This window comes from Taudactylus pleione, unplaced genomic scaffold (genome assembly GCF_031769625.1).
Source record: "Taudactylus pleione unplaced genomic scaffold, aTauple2 ptg000078l, whole genome shotgun sequence".
Lineage (NCBI taxonomy): Eukaryota > Metazoa > Chordata > Amphibia > Anura > Myobatrachidae > Taudactylus > Taudactylus pleione.
The window spans coordinates 2,824,740-2,837,760 of NW_028284480.1; the positions used below are offsets into that span (position 1 = coordinate 2,824,740).

The following is a 13,021-nucleotide window of genomic DNA, read 5'->3' on the forward strand; positions in this document are numbered from 1 at the left end:
CATGCGCAGATGTGCGAACATCGCTCGGAACGAGCGTACTGCCGCTAGCGAGTGGCTCTGAATGAGGGCCAAAGGTCGAAGTTTTTCCATCAATTTGTTCATCTCTAATGAAAGCAATGCAGGTGCTAGCCAAAAATCAGTAGCAAATTATATAAACATATCTCTCCTGTTTTATAGAAGATATTTCTATGTCATATGACACAATAGCTGCCATCAATAAATGTACTGTCAGGAAAAATGAATAGAAAAATGTATCCATCAATTTAAAAAATAAAAATAAAATCGACACTTTTAAGCTACACACAGAATATACAATACAGCTGGTTAGGGACTTTTCAGAGTTCATTGAGTCTTCATTGATAAATACTTTAGACAGTTGTCAGTAAAACATTTACCCCGGTATCCAATCAGCCCCGATATTTTTTCAGGGGTGAAAAACTGGGGGTTTTGCCGATAATCCCCGTTTTTCGCTGATGTTTTTTTCCCATATCCTATTATTTGGAAAAAATAAGATATTCCGGCCTAAAACACATAGGATCTGTGACAAGTTCACAGACCTATGTGTTTTCGCTATTACGGCGCTGAAAAAACTGCACTTTTCATGGATTATACTGTACAGCTGGAGGATTATTCTTTAAATATGTCACAACAATTTTAAAATAGACTATAATTTATGAATATCATTATCAAATGTAGCATATGTGTTGTAATCTATAGTCTGTTTATCCTTGTAGCCTGCATATAATCTAGAGACTGCCTATAAAACACAAGCAAAGTGCAAACCATTTGTAAGATGTTTAGCTATATTATTTAAAGCCATGTTTTTTCAATGGTGTTTAGAGAACATATTGGCTTCAAGTTGCTTGTGAAGTTTGTCCAGTAGACAGATATGTACCTGTAGTGTAGACGTCATGACTGCAACACATACTTTTGTCTACAACATGCAGATGACATGGGTGTTTGACAGTGGAACATTGTGGAGTTGGGGAAATTCTGTGCATGTGTTTATAAACTTGATTCCTTTTCCCTCCTGGCTTCTTCATCCCACAGTAACACAGTTTACAATTATTTACACTGACAGTCTGCTGGCTATGGCACCCAGGGCTGTCGATCCACGCACCAATAATCATATCTCACTCTGTCACCACCGAGATGGCAGCTTTAATCATGTAAAGTGTGCAGGTTACACTTTGTTTTGTGCATGGGTTTTCCAGATAAACACCTAACATCACACATTCAAGTTCCCCTCACAAGGGATGTACCAAAATGTATGCCGGGTTTCATAATTGTTTTACTCTGATGGAAAGAAGCCAAGTTTCCACAATTATCTGAAATCACTCAACATTTATTGTTGTATTTCTTTATTATTATTATTTTAAATATCTGCTCGTAAATGTTACATTCTAAAGCTGGCCACACACTAGACCAACTTACATCCAACCAGCCAACTTGTTGATTGGTTGGAATGAAAATCTGGTAATGTATGGGAGTAACTGATGGTCAGCAATTTGTTCCTAAATGCCAGAAAACAGATGCAAATGGACGTTCAGACAAGATTGTTAAATGTTTGATCTAAACAATTTGTTCAAACAACAGTTTTGGTCCATTTTCCAGCGTTTGGGAGCAAATTGCTGATTGTATACCATACCAGATTTTCATTCCAACCAATCAACTAGTTGGCTGGTTGGACAGATAATCTTTAGATGTGTGGCCAGCTTAAGGCTCGTATTCAATTAGGCTCGAAATGTCGGAAACGTTTCGCCTATTGTACATTCCTCCGCATGCACTGTTTGAGACGCGATTTCGCGGCATGAGCGTCCCCGCGATTTGCCCTATCCAATTACAGGACAGGTGAAAACACAAATAGGCGAATGCATAACAGGCGGAAAGTACTGAATAGATTGGGGGAATCAGTCTGTACCAAAATAAGACGCACTGACACTGGAAATCATTACAGATGTGTACTATTAGCAATAATAAATGTACTTTGTGTCCTTAAGTTGTGTCAATTCTTTCTAGACGAATATTTGTAAAAGTTGTGAAGAATGATAGAAAACAGTATTTTTTGGTGAAAATAAATAGTCCAGTCAAATTTGGGATACTTGAGAAACGGTGCTAGCATATTTTCATATTTTTGTGTCTGTAAAGTGCACTTGTAAAAAATTTGAAAAATCCACCTGTTGCACGCACCTGCAATTCTAAATACACCTGCCCCCTAAGAAACCTATTTCGCTACTTTTTTCCTTGTTCCCCCACTTTTTTTATTTTTGCCCCAAAACGAGACGATGCGTGTACCAAGCGAAAGCAGATGCGATGGCACCATATATCGGACAGTCTGTAGACACTGCACGATCTGGTGTACGATCGACTGATATATTGTTTCCCCCCGCCGCATCCAGAATCATGGTGTCAGGCACAGATCGTCAGCTCTGGCTGCAGGAAGATCTGAAGACGCGATAAATGAGGCACAGGAGTGCACAATAGTATGTACACACTAGACGATGTGGACGGTTTGTCGTTCCGATTCACCTTAAAACGACAAATCATACAATATATCATCTAGTGTGTATCCAGCTTTAGGATGGAAAAAACATGTTTATTAAGTTCAACCTTTCATCCTCACAATCTCTATCCAAATGATTCAATAACTTATTAAAACATAAGGCCTGATTCAGAGCCGCTCGCTCTGACAGAGCGCTCGCTCTGAATCAGGGCAGGGCTTTTTTTTTCTGGAGCGGCCTCTTGGCCGCTCGCACCGCATAGCGAGCGGCCATGATGATGGTCGTGATGGTAAAGTCCATCGCGACCATCGAGCTTGCAACGAGACCCTTGTGGTAGGGTCTTGTTCATCGCAAGCCCCAGAGAGCTTTCGGCTGTAACAGAGCTGGAAGCTCTCCACTGACATCACTTGTGATGTCAGTGGGGCCGCCCCCAAACGGCAGGCATTCTCATGGGAATGCTTCCGTTTGGGCAGCCACCCCCCCGGCCCGCCCACCAAAGGGGACGAGCTGTCACTCAACATCAACAGCTTGCCCATTTTGGTGCGAGACCCAGAGCGACGGAGTGCCCGTCGCTAGCCGGGTCTCGCGCATGCGCACGACGGAGCCGGCTTCATTGTGCGCATGTGCTGTGGGCCACCATCGACCCGGTTGCGAGTGCTCAGCGCTTGCGACTGGGTCTGAATCAGGCCCATAGGCCCTCATTCAGAGGCGCTTGCAAGAAGCGAGCGCTCGTTCTGAATGAGGGCGGCCGCTTGTATTTTTAAGTGCGGCCTCCTGGTCGCTAGCTAAGCTGTGGGTTACCAACCACAGCTTTAGCGACCAACCAGGTTGATGGTCGCGATGGTCAAGACCATTGCGACCATCGGGGCTTGCGACGAGACCCTAAGGTTGGGTCTCGGCAACCGTAAGCCCCAGGGAGTTTCCTGCTCTAATCGAGCAGGAAGCTCCACACTGACATCACTGCTGATGTTAGTGCGGCTGCCCACAAAACGGCAGGCGTTCCTCAAGGAACGCCTCCGTTTGTGAAACCACCCCCTCGCCACACCTACAAAATGGGGTGAGCTGTCGATCAACATCAACAGCCGCCCCTTTTGTAGTGAGCTCCGGAGCGAGAGAATTTCTCTCTCACTCTGGGGCTTGCGCACGCACAGTGCGGCCGCTGTGCGTGTGCAGGGCCTAAACATCGACCCGGTTGCGAGCGCTCAGCCTGAAAGAGGTCCATAGTCTCTTTTGCCCCAAGATGATCATGAAATACTTCCACAAACCATCGCCTTTTGTATTAACTGCTTAATATGTAGATGTGTTACACCCCTTTATATCCACGTATATGTCAAGTGTTAGCTATGTAAGAATTACCCTTGTTTAGCCTAGCCAACATTTCTATATAAATTGTGGAATTTACAAATAATTACGTAATTTATTTTAACTTCGGTAAAATCTGTGAAAAATGAGGAGCATAAATAAGAAAAATAACATGTAACTGTGGTTCTGCCTTTTTTATTTTTGCACTGTATTTTCACTATTATCACCTCAGGATGCAGAGAGTACAATGCCTCTAAATTTATCTTGTCACTTACAATCTTTTTACTGATGCCAAGTATGCAAAGTTTCTTACAGGTTTGGTTTATTTCTGTGCTTGCTTCATAATTTGTGTGATATGTGCTGACACTTACACTCATTAAGATGCATTGTGAGAAGAACTAGTTTGGGTTCTAAAACTGCCAGGGACACTCCCTCCTAGAATGGATCCCATAATAATGTAACCAGGAATCCCAGATGATGGGGATGTGCACTCCCAGCCCATGATCACTATAGCAATCAATAATAGTCTATAACAAAACAGACACTTGTCAAAAACCTTGGTTTCCATATTGTCACCAGTCATTGGGATTATACATGAAGATGGTATAAAGGAACACTGCAGTACAAATTGGAATTGAGAATTTTAAAAGTAATAATTATGGAATTCTCAAATGACTCCAGTTTTTAGGTGTGTTTAACTAGGATCAGACACTTATCGCTTTCATTCTTCAACACTGAATATACATAAGCAAAAGATGAAATTTGCATGGCTAAAATAAGCTATAGCTAACTGACTTAAATGTATGACATTTAGCTTGAATGTGTTTGAGACAGTTTACACGTGTGAACTGGCTTGAACATGGTTAAACACGTTTGGCTTTTTGGAATTACAGTAGTTAGATCTAAAAAGATTTGTGCTTTCCCTTACTTTTCACATCATAAATGAATACAAATATTAGGGCTAAAATTCACTAACTTAATATAATTTATTATTAAACAGTGCCTAGTCAGTTAGAATTCTGCCACTCCCAGAAATGAGGTACTAAAAGATATATATATATAGAACAATGGGGGCTAAAAATAAACTGTAAACATATAAATTTTACTTAAATATTCTGATACTAATATAAATAGTAAAACAGAAATACAATTGATCAACATACTACTAGCAGTGGTACAATCCAATGATTAAAATGATCCAATGATTAGAAAATAAAGCTAATTGTAATCACTGAAATGGACTCCCAGACTTAGTTGTCCATCCAACATCTAATGTCTGTTAATAAGGATCATATTTGGCCACGGAGGCACTAATAGCTGCCAATAAGAGAAAGCATGTTTTTAGTTTGTTTCAAGCCCAAAAAAAGAGATAAATATAAGTAATGCATCTCATATACTCAATCCTTGTTGTCTAAATTGTTTTAGGCAATAGTTCATCCATTGTTCAGTCATCTGTGATTACCACCCCAGTTTTAATCTCTTTACGCGTTTCTTCATCTACCTTAACTGGTGGTTTTATACTGTATGTACTTCACACAACAACCAGTATTGAATAGAGTATATAGGTAAGGTGAGGGCAGAGATAATTCTAGACAACCAACAAACTGCAAAGATTATGGGAGTCACCCTTGCCCAGGATTGTTAGCAGTAACCTCCGAGGAGATTACTAATTACTAGTCATGGACTGAGATCAATTCCAATTAAAATTAATAATTAAAAGCCAAACAAAAGCAAAGTTTAATCTTAGAGATGAGTTGAAGCTCTTCTTTTCTCTTGCTGAATAATACTTTTTAATTTGCTTTCTTCCACAGGAAACGCAGGTATATGAGCTCGCAGCAGTGAGGCAAACATTGCAAGCGGATTTAGAGACATCAATTCGACGTATTGCTGACTTACAGGCAGCACTAGAAGAGGTTGAAAGTGATGACAGTGATACAGAAAGGTATTTCATTCATTTTTAATGCTACTTATTAAGATAAAGGGGGAATTCAATTAGCGATAGTAATTTCCTGCAGGCTAATTAACCCCATGGGGCTATCCAATTAGCCCCGAAATGTTGCCGTCTGCAGCACCTATCAGGGGATTTTTATTTGGGACTTTAGCAGGTTTCTGAAAAAAAATTCCCGATATTTATCCCATATTTGTGGATTGGGCAGTAAAAAAACACATAGGTCCGTGAACTTATCACGCATTCTATATGTTTTCATCCAAAAAATGGATAATTTTTCAGCCGCAAAAACCGGGCTCTAATTGAGTTACCCAAAGGAAAAAAAATTTAAAAAGTCCATTTTTTTTTGCGCCCAATAAATTATCGGGGCTCATCGAATTCCCCCCAAAGTGTATTCTGAAGTAGCCACCTGCATAATGATTCTGTACTGCACTCCCTATTTTACACTTTCAATGGAGAAAAAAACAAAAACAGATTGATAGGTAAATTGCAATGTAATTAAAAATAAATGCAGGCATGCTTTATCTGTACATTACCTGACCTCGCTGGCTATGTACTATAAATGTGGTTGAGTTCAGGTGCACATAATCATTTCTTACAATAAGTTGAATATTTTCAATCAAAGTGCATGAACCATGGTTCCTATAACTTTAGTATAATAAATTCACTCAAAGATGTATGAAGAACCACAAATCATGATATTCAGTAGAAATGTGATATCCAGTAAGTTCATCCCTTTAAACATAAAATATGATTTTGATACTGGAAGCACAGCAAAGTACAACTACAAAGATAAAGTCATCATTTGATTAAACCTTCCATGAGACATTATTACTATTTATTTGTTATAAACTTAACTCTTAAGCAGTAGCTAATAAAGTAATTACTTCTGAAACAAACACCTCATATACTGCATAAGATTTAGAACAAAGGGCCTGATTCAGACCCACTCGCGAGCGGCTGTCCGCTCGCAAGTGGGTTGATGTTCTGCACTGAGCATGCGCACGACGGAGGGAGCTCCGTCGTGCGCATGCGCCAGACGCGACGAGCGAAGGACTTTCCTTCGCTCGTTGTGTCTGATCAAAGGGGGCGTGCTGTCGATGTCGATTGACAGCACGCCCCCTTTGGTGGGCGTGCCGGGGGCGTGCCTCCCTGATGGGGGCGTTCCTAAGGGAACGCCTACCGTCAGAAGCCGGCCCACTGACATCACTAGTGATGTCAGTGGGAGTGATTTTGGCTCTGATAGAGCCAAAATCACTCCGGGCCTTGCGGTTGAAAACCTCAACCGCAGGCTCCGGCTCGCAGTTTCGATGGTCGCGATGGTCAAGACCATCGCGGCCATCAAACTGCACGCTCGTATAGGCTGTGGGTGGTGACCCGCAGCTATACGAGCATCCAGGAGGACGCTCCATAGTTATGGAGGACGGCCCTCATTCAGAGCGTGCGCTCTGCTCAGAGCGTACGGCTCTGAATGAGGGCCAAAGTTTTTAGATGGGAATCTATTATGAGTCACACATGTGATACATTTACTTGTCAAAATATGTATGTAAGATTTGAATTAATAACATAGAACATCTAGGGGTCTTTGTATGAAGCTTCAAAAAGTCCTAGCTATTTTTGCTGAAGATAGGGTGTTTCTACGGCGAAGGCTATCTCCGAGTATTGTTGGCGGCAGCCATTGTTGGGCGTCCCTGGCAGAACCTTCCCTATTCAAAGCATCGCTTGTTTAAAAAGACAGTGGCAGATGTCACTCTTCCTACAGCTGCCAGTCACTATCGCCGGGAAACTGAGCATCGCTTAGCTGCCCCAGCTAACCTTTCTGAATAAATACTGTTCTATATTATATATTCCTGCGGTAAGTGGCATTAGCCTTTTTTTTTTTCTGAAAAGCTGTAATCGGAAAAATGGCAGCTTTTCGGTATAGATACTTACAGTATGGAGCGGAGGAATGATGGATTCCCCCAGTAATTAGGTAGAACTACATGCGAGTTCTAAACCTAGCACACCGTTACCAAAGAAGTTGGAAATAAGAATTCCGTATTAGTGCACATACAGTACACACTGACTGACAAAAGTTTAAAATGTTACCTTTATATAAATCTATTAAAATGATTAAATGTCTGTGCTCAAGCAAGTGACATAAAGTTAAAACCAGAAAAGTGAAAAAAAATCTTTAAATAAAAATTGTGAATTAAAATAAAAACCAAGGGGTCTCCTGAACTATTTGTCTGTTTATTATTTATTGTTCTTATAATTATTGTTACAAATAAATGCTGTTTTAATTCCCACCTTATTGGCCATCCCAATCCTCCGTCATTCCTACAGACTCCCACTGTGCACAGTATATTATCACACTGTATGTTGTTATCACATCCACAGCCCTCAATAATACGCTATATGGCTTAGTTATAAACTTAATTATCTCCAAAGAAGTTTTAGTAATAATAAATAGACCCCACAATCTGTAAAATGACAGTTAGGAGCTGATTGGTTGGTACTTTATCTCTCTCCACTTTATAACTACTGTAACTACATTTAAAAATAAAGAAATCTACCCATGGTAGGCTAATACCTCTTGCTACATGGGTGAAGATTTAGAAGATTACAAAATTGTACTGAGTACTATATTTTAATAAGAGTAAATAAATTGTCTCGGCATCTGCCGGGTCACCTCAGCCCCACACTCTCAGCAGCTCCCCGTCCCTGCCCCTCCTCTTTCCAGCCCACTCCTGTCCCTCCTGTCCTCTCCCCCTCCCGTCCATTTTTCCTTACCACCCCAGTTTCCAGTCCTCCTCTCACTTCTTGGTTCGGCTTATGTGTGCACGTCACTCCTAACGTGAATGGCGAGTACAGTTGGAGCTGGAGTGCACATGCCACTGTTGCAATTAGGTCATCATGCAAATGTGCGTGATTACCTAATAAGGGACCAATAATATAATAATAGATTAATGTGTTGCAGTGTCACCATTATATTCATAGTTTTATGCATAGTGAAATTGGGGAGCAATTCGAAGGACATTACTTTGAAAATGTATGTTTTGTAATTAAGCTAATATATATATATATATATATATATATATATATGTATTTTTATTACATACAGAAACATAGTGTCTAACAGTGTATGCTCTATAGGAAGCATGATATCTGTGGATGTATAATATAGTGAAATAGACTGCTGGTGCTATATGCAGCATGATTTCTGTTTTGAAAGAAAAACCTTGAAAAGGGACTTAGACTTATAAGGAAAACACCTCCAATATGTTTGTAGATTAAAGCAATTCATTCGTGTTTTTTTCTGAGCACAATGGCCTCCAGGAGATGGATTAAAGATTTTCAATAAATTGCTCAGTGGTTCAATGAAAGCCCTGTGTTTGCATGTCAAATTTCATTTATTGCACAATCTGCTTTGAGTTCTAGTTACCGTGAGCAATTTCAGGCAGTGGTCGTGCTGTAGAACTTTGTCAATACCTCACACTGTTTAAACTCTTTTACCATTTACTTTTCTGTCTAGATTTTCTTTCACGTAGAAGAAAAATGTGCTACCAAAAAGTAATGCTGACACACTGTAACATCAACAATTCCAGGACTGAAACACAGTGGAGGTTACAGAGCTTGCCTGATGTACATCCCAAAACTAGTTAACAACCATTGATGGTTAACCACTGAAGGCCTGTGGTTTTGCCACCGATGGCAGAGATCCAATGGTTCTCCACAATCGATGGCACATAGCCACTCAATGTTTTTTTTCTCCCATGTGCCAGGATATGGAGCCTAGCTCCGTCCCACGACATGATCCATGAAGCCCCGCTCCAACTCTCTAATTGCCCGGCAAGTATTAAAACAGGGGAGACCATCGGTGGATAAAACCATCGATGGTTTTCAGCCAATGGTTTCATACCAACAAGGGGCCTGATTCAGACCCACTCGCGAGCGGCTGTCCGCTCGCAAGTGAGTTGATGTTCTGCACTGAGCATGCGCACGACGGAGGGAGCTCCGTCGTGCGCATGCGCCAGACGCGACGAGCGAAGGACTTTCCTTCGCTTGTTGTGTCTGATCAAAGGGGGCGTGCTGTCAATGTTGATTGACAGCATGCCCCCTTTGGTGGGCGTGCCGGGGGCGTGCCTCCCTGACGGGGGAGTTCCTAAGGGAACGCCTACCGTCAGAAGCCAGCCCACTGACATCACTAGTGATGTCAGTGGGAGTGATTTTGGCTCTGATAGAGCCAAAATCACTCCGGGCCTTGCGGTTGAAAACCTCAACCGCAGGCTCCGGCTCGCAGTTTCGATGGTCGCGATGGTCAAGACCATCGCGGCCATCAAACTGCACGCTCGTATAGGCTGTGGGTGGTGACCCACAGCTATACGAGCGTCCAGGAGGACGCTCCATAGTTATGGAGGACGGCCCTCATTCAGAGCGTGCGCTCTGCTCAGAGCGTACGGCTCTGAATGAGGGCCAAGGTCAAATACCAATGGTCACCATTGATGGTTAACCCACGGATTGCCATCCCTACCCAAAACACTTTTGTTTTGCAACAGGGCACATTTAGATTCATAGGATGTAGTTATGTGACCAGCAACTGCAAGGTCACAATCCCGACTGCAGAACGCCGGCAAAGGATTTATGATAGGTGTCGAAATACCGATGCCTATCATAATCCCGACGCTGGAATCCAGGACGGTGCATGGCCGAACAAGATAAGTCCAGGGTGCCCGTCCTGTTAGCCGTGGGGGGAGGGTTAGGTTTAGGGGAGTTAGCGGGTTTAGCATTAGGTTTTTTAGAGGGGGAGGTTAGGGTTAGGCACCCCTAGTGGGGATGGTTAGGGTTAGGCACCCCCCCCAAGAGGTTAGGGTTAGGCACCCCCTCGGGAGGGTTAGGTTTAATGAGCGGTAAGGGGGGGGTTAGGGTTAGACACAGCAGGGGGAAGTTAGGGTTAGGCACCCCTAAGGGAGTTTTGGGAGGGGAGAGGGTGGGTTAGATCACATACCTGCCGCTGTCGGAATTTCCTGCTGTCAGGCTCATGCTGTCGGGATTTGAACCGCCGACATTTCAATCCCATTCCATGATTCATACCTACACTCTTCTTTACAGAGTGTAGGTACCACTCCTATCAGTAAAATAAATATTTGAGTTGTTCTAATACCGTATATTGTTCATTTGTGGCTTATTTGAATCTTGATGGTGAGGTGACATTGGAAATAATTAATTGTGACATTTTATGTGTAGGAAACTTGTGTAACTGGGAATGTGCTTCTCACCAAAGTTCAATATGGCAGCGACAAGACAGGTTTTATAAAAATACAGCCTAAGACCTAACAACCATGAACTGGTGCAAGGTCTAAGGACCTCATTCAGAGTCAGTCGTTGCGGCCGCTTGGTCGTACGCAACCGATGTTCGCTAAACTGTGCATCCATAAAATTCACAATGCGTGTGTGCAAACTAGCTGTTACGATCAGAAATTGCTCTCTCCTTGAACACAGCCAGGTCGTTAGTTTGAGTGACAGATTGAGGTGTTTGTGGGTGGTAACAGGGGAAGGTGCTTATAAACGGGGGAGTGGAGATCCGAATGCAGGCGTGCCTGACTATGCAATCGGCGTTTTATGGGAGTGCATAATTAACTAAGTAGTGTCATGGCACATGTGACATGGGAAGTTTTTACACTGACTTGATCGTAGTGCTTAAGAGAGGGTATGGTCAACCTTAAGCTCTACGACCACCTCCGATGGTTCCCGATGGTCTCGATTAATCCTTATATGCCCGGAGATGATGTGTAATGCGAACGAGAAGGGGGCGTATTTTTAGTCTTACGGCCGCATCCTCCCCTCGCTCGTCCAGCTAACGATCCCATCTTAACGACGCAACTTGCGAGCGCTTCATTTGCATATCCGGCCCCTTTTCCCTTACGACCGAGCGGCCGCAACGACCAACTCTGAATGAGGTTCTAAGTCCTTTGGGGGTTTGGAAAAGGCAAAACAGTCTCTACACCCTGTAATCTTATTTCAGTTATCTTTCTCCACTCTACCTTCAGCTGTATAATGTTCCACAAGTGCCAACCTCTTGCAGCGCAGACCCATGGCAAGGTCAGAGATGGGTTTGCATTGTATGCATTGTTTATGAAAACATACTTTTAATGCACACAATGCAAAAATGCATTGCATTTATGTTTTACTGTTTTTAAAGGGTAGAAAGTGACAATGATAATACTACTGCCGCTGCTACTACGAGTAATAGTTATAACACCAACAATTTCACTCTCCATATTTGATAGTGTGAGAAGGACCTTTGTTACCATGTGGGTTTACTTACAGGTCTGTTTTTTGGTCAGATTTTGTGACATTTACAACCATGGAGCGACTATACTCTGTAAAAAGATGCAGAGCTATGTCATGTTTGCAGATATAAGCTTTTGTCTAATAGTTTGGTAGATTATAGATATATATCAAACTAGTGCTACCTGTATTTTACAGTATGTCCTCATTAGGTTTGAAATGAGTATTGCGAACAGCTGTGCGAAACGTCTTTATTTTAACACAACTTCAGAGGTTCCATTGCCAGGTGCTTCAATGGAATACAGGCTCTAGTATACTTATGTATTTGATGTTATAAATCGCAAAATTATAAATATCGGAATGCAAATCGCCAAAAGTCTCCTTATTTTAATGAGTTATTTAAAATGTGAATGATGATTACAGCAAGCAATACTTTGGGAGAAATACAGTGCATAAAAGTAAAATATGATATGGCTGGAGACTGTACGCTGCTAGACAGTGCTTTGACTGGACTATGTCATCTTTGAACCAAACGGAATACTCTGAGGAAAGGGGCAAATGTTTGGTTGGAAGAGAAGATACATACTGTAGTTATATATTACACATATGTCCCCCATTTTGTATATATGCTAATATCACACTCATTCCAGTACATCCTTTAAAAGGGTGTATTGTCTGGCTTATGTATTTGGAAAATAGGAAAAAATAATAAAGGATTGAGACAAATAACCAAGTCAGGACCCATTTATACATAATCATAGGTAGTTGTCACACTCACACAGTATAGTAAATCTGGATAGCAGTATAGTTCTTAGTTGCCAGAATAGCTGCCAAAACACGAAGATGCATACTTTATTCATTATATTATGTCCCATCTTACCCGTCTGTCCTTGTTTTTCTTATTTTCCTAATGTAATTTAACCATTTCAGGCTACTTTGTGAAATCATTTCTTATATACTGCACTACACACTCTATGTGTGACGGGCCTATGTATCAAGC

At 41.8% G+C, this 13,021-nt stretch overlaps 1 protein-coding gene across 1 annotated transcript in view; it reads left to right on the plus strand.

The window, feature by feature from the left end:
* MYO18B (myosin XVIIIB) overlaps positions 1-13,021 on the plus strand; it is a 586,172-nt gene that overhangs the window by 532,700 nt on the left and 40,451 nt on the right. The window contains exon 41 of the mRNA XM_088467895.1: positions 5,615-5,745. Coding sequence (XP_088324021.1) covers positions 5,615-5,745 — 131 coding nt within the window. The remainder of the gene's footprint in view (positions 1-5,614; positions 5,746-13,021) is intronic.